General features: G+C 40.6%; 1 protein-coding gene across 1 annotated transcript in view; it reads left to right on the forward strand.

Annotated features, from left to right (window-relative positions):
* Positions 1-2,357, forward strand: part of LOC106816347 — a 23,418-nt gene extending 21,061 nt beyond the window's left edge. The window contains exons 14-17 of the mRNA XM_014820924.1: positions 472-606; positions 958-1,101; positions 1,509-1,611; positions 2,190-2,357. Coding sequence (XP_014676410.1) covers positions 472-606; positions 958-1,101; positions 1,509-1,611; positions 2,190-2,357 — 550 coding nt within the window. The remainder of the gene's footprint in view (positions 1-471; positions 607-957; positions 1,102-1,508; positions 1,612-2,189) is intronic.
* The last annotated feature ends 1,685 nt before the right edge of the window (positions 2,358-4,042 follow it).

A 4,042-nucleotide genomic window follows, 5' to 3' on the forward strand; every position in this document is an offset into this window, starting at 1 on the left:
GGTGTTTGGGGGGATGAATGGTGGATGGGTGAGTGAGGGTGGATGGGTGAGTGAGGGTGGATGGGTGAGTGAGGGTGTGGGTGAGTGAGGGTGTGGGTGAGTGGAAGGGTGGATGGGTGAGTGAGGGTGTGGGTGAGTGAGGGTGGATGGGCGAGTGAGTGTGTGGGTGAGTGATGGTGTGGGTGACTGGAAGGGTGGATGGGTGTTTGGGAATATAAGTCGAATAGAAGTGAGGGCGAGTGAGTGGGGTGCAAAGATAGATGGTGATGTAGATTGGAGAGTTCGATTATGTACGTGTGTGTTGATTTTTGAATGCAATCATTAATGGGTAAATTATAGTGTATCATACATCTGCGTGCGTGTACATGTGTGTATTGTGAAACTATGTGAAGACTGTTTTTTGTTGTTTTTGTTTTGTTTTTGCTCCATCTTTGTACATCTTGATTGCTAACGACTGTGTTTTTTTAATAGTATTGAATGCTATTACTGTTGTTTTGCTGAAGGGTCAGACAGACAGACAGAAGAGCTTGCTGGAATACCCGACAACTATGAGACGGTGGTTCTGAAGGCATTTCAGACGATCTGGCAAGCCATTAACAATTTCTGGTAAGTAATCCATCCGTTTGTCTCCTGCATTGCTAGTTGTAATATATACTGGATAACCTAATATGCATTGAATAGCCACAGTTCATTTTCCATCTGACGTGCGGTCCATTTATACTAGCTAGGTAGACTACTAATTCTGTCGGCCGCACGGTATATTACACGATCCGAATACTCGGCTTAATCAATCGACAATGGAACATCGCGCGTTTCGTTAGTAATGTTTATGTCTGCGCACGCATGGTTCAGCCGTGTACCGTTAGTATCGTTTCCATCTACGCAGAAGCGTGCGCACGTACCGCGCGGTCTCGCGTCTCGTGGCTTACCGTCTGACGCGCATTTGTTTCTACGCAGCGGTCTCCTGTTCGACAGCCTCGGTGTCAGCCACGCGTTGGTCTACGAGCGATCGGGAGCCGCGCTGTCCGGCCAAGCCGAGGCTGAAGCCTTCCTCGTCCGGCTGCTGCCGACGCTGCAGCAGCTTAGAGCGGGTCTGCACGGGTACGTCACGCTGCCGGGGCACGCGTTGTCAGATACAAAATTAGGCGTGACGCTAGTTTTAACATAAATGTTTTCTCATAAACGATTGTCAGAAACAAAATTAGTCTTAATGTTAGCCTTAACACTGACTTTTGCTCATAGACTGTTGACAGAAACAAAATTTGTTGTGACATTGGTCTTAACATTGACTTTTTCTCATAGACCGTTGACAGAAACAAAATTAGCCGTAAAGTTAGTCTTAACATTAACTTTTCTCAAATATTATATATATATATATATATATATATATATATGTATAATGTCAAGACTTACATGCTGTAGGAGATATAAATGAAACTACTTCTTTGATGCTAACAACTTTGGTTTAGTAGCTAGTAAAACTCGTTATTGAATTGCTATTCTTCTAGAGTTATCACCATGCAATCAGTGGATGTGTCAAAGAATAACGAAGCCTTTAGTGCTCTCTGTCACGGACTGGTTTCATTCTTCCCCAATCTCCTTGACAATCAAGTAGGTGTAGAACAATATATGTTTTGTGCATGAATACTATTTATCTAGTATGGCTGCTACCACAGGTCTGTGTATATAAATACAATACACATACAATAGCAAGATACTGTGCACATTCACAATACAATACAATACATACTATCAGGAGTAGATAATAGGGAATTCTTTATTATCTACTCCTGATACTATGCACGTACAATAGCAAGATACTGTGCTCATACATAATACAATGCAATACATACTGTGCACGTACAATAGCAAGATACTGTGCTCATACATAATACAATGCAATACATACTGTGCACGTACAATAGCAAGATACTGTGCTCATACATAATACAATGCAATACAATACAATACATACTGTGCACATACAATAGCAGGTGGTTTATGCTTGACCGAGCGTTAAATCTGTATGTTCGGATAAAACTTAAATTTAAATCGATATAGCAATCTTCATTATTGCTCTCCCAACGAACATTTCTTCCAGGCAACACGTAGGTTTCACACTACAACTAATCGGTGAATCTAACACGTAGTACGCCAGCGACAAAGATCAGCGTAATTTTACTTTGCAGGAGGACGTCGCAGTTGCCGCGGTGACGGCCGCCATGTTGCAGAAGTTCTGCACGTCGCTTAGCAACCAGCAGCTGGTGGTGAACGGATACCAGCAGCTGCAGTCGTTCGTCGATCAGGTGTCGGCATGCGAGCTGATGTTGCGGGCGAGAAGCGAGAAGCCAAGTTGACAGCGTTCGCCGCATCGCGTGCAGCTGGCATCTTGTTTTTTTTAACGTATTATTGTGTTTATTCCTTATTGCGTTCCATAGCGTCCATATGACGATGTCAGGAGTGTATTATATAGATATCTATATTATATCTATATTATATCTATATATATATATATATTATACACTCCTGACATCGTCATAGCGCAACGAATGATTGCGCAAATCATATTTGCTAACTGGTAACTGACCAATTACTCACCGATGTGGCACTGTCATGGTCGGGTGAGGTTTGCCGTGTGACAAAAGCATCTGAAGTTGACAAGCTTACAATAGATTGAACCGAGTTGTGTATGCTTCAGGCATGATGGCTGTGATCTTTGTTACTTTGTTTATTCTACTGCAGAATATGGTATTAACGTTGACGTATTTTTTTACGCGGAAGGCGACACGTATTATTTGTAATTTTGAGTCTTGAGGCAGACATCCAAGTTAAATTGTAAATAATAATTTTTATTCTATAACAGTATGGCTTATTATATTACCTAATCATAATATTTCGATGTAATGTAGCCAGGAGTAATTAACATGTCAACGTGTTTAGTGATGTTGATCCAGTTTTTTTACTTCTTTTCTTTATTACTACTATCATAGACAAATATCAAACTGCAAGACACCCCAGCAATAAACACACTCAAGACACCCCAGCAATAAACACACTCAAGACACCCCAGCAATAAACACACTCAAGACACCCCAACAATAAACACACTCAAGACACCCCAGCAATAAACACACTCAAGACACCCCAGCAATAAACACACTCAAGACACCCCAGCAATAAACACACTCAAGAAGTGTCTTCTTCAGGGAACGTGTGTGAATGATTACCTTTTATTAGTTTCATTATTGCCAGCTGCTGTCTAGTTTCAAAGATGCCGTTAATAAACTGTGTGAGAGAAACAAGTGAAGCACAGAAAATAGTAATAATAGTGTGACACTAATTTGACATAAAATTATTTAATAATTAAATTAAATAATTAAATAATTGACGAGTAGACCCGAGATTACGAGAGAAATGCGCACAAACTTGGAAAGACAAGATCACCTTTGCCACCTCCAATGCTAACTCGTCCCAGACATCTCCTACGCAATGGATGAAAAAATTAGTCGAATCTGAAATGTTTGTTATGCCTCGTGAAAGATGAGAAAAGTAAATGTGATTATTGAGCTCACGTATGTGCCTTAACAGTGATGTGTATGATATTGATATGTCTATAAAGTTATTGTTGATGCTAAAGACATTTTCTTCGTGTTTTCGAATTCGATGTAGGTCTATTTTCTTATAGAGGTTTGCAATTGTGCATTCTTTTCACCCCCATATAATATATTATTCTTAACCTTTTTAGTGTCATGGACCCCTTTGAGAACCTGGTGAAAGCTATGGACCCCTCTCCAGAAAAATGCACATTAGCACAAAATTTTTATGCGCCTTGTTCACGGACCCCCTGAAGCCCATCCACGGACCTTAAAGGAGTCCATTGACCACAGGTTAAGGTGTCAATTTTTCATCCTTCACTTCTTTCTATCTTTATACAGGGTTCCCACAGCCATTGAAAGTCCTTGAATTTTGTCCTTTGACCTTGAAAGTCCTTGGAAATAGGTCCAAGTCCTTATTTTATGTCTAATGTCCTTGAATGTTACAT

The sequence above is a fragment of the Priapulus caudatus genome, unplaced genomic scaffold, assembly GCF_000485595.1.
Source record: "Priapulus caudatus unplaced genomic scaffold, Priapulus_caudatus-5.0.1 Scaffold1355, whole genome shotgun sequence".
NCBI classification, from domain to species: domain Eukaryota; kingdom Metazoa; phylum Priapulida; class Priapulimorpha; order Priapulimorphida; family Priapulidae; genus Priapulus; species Priapulus caudatus.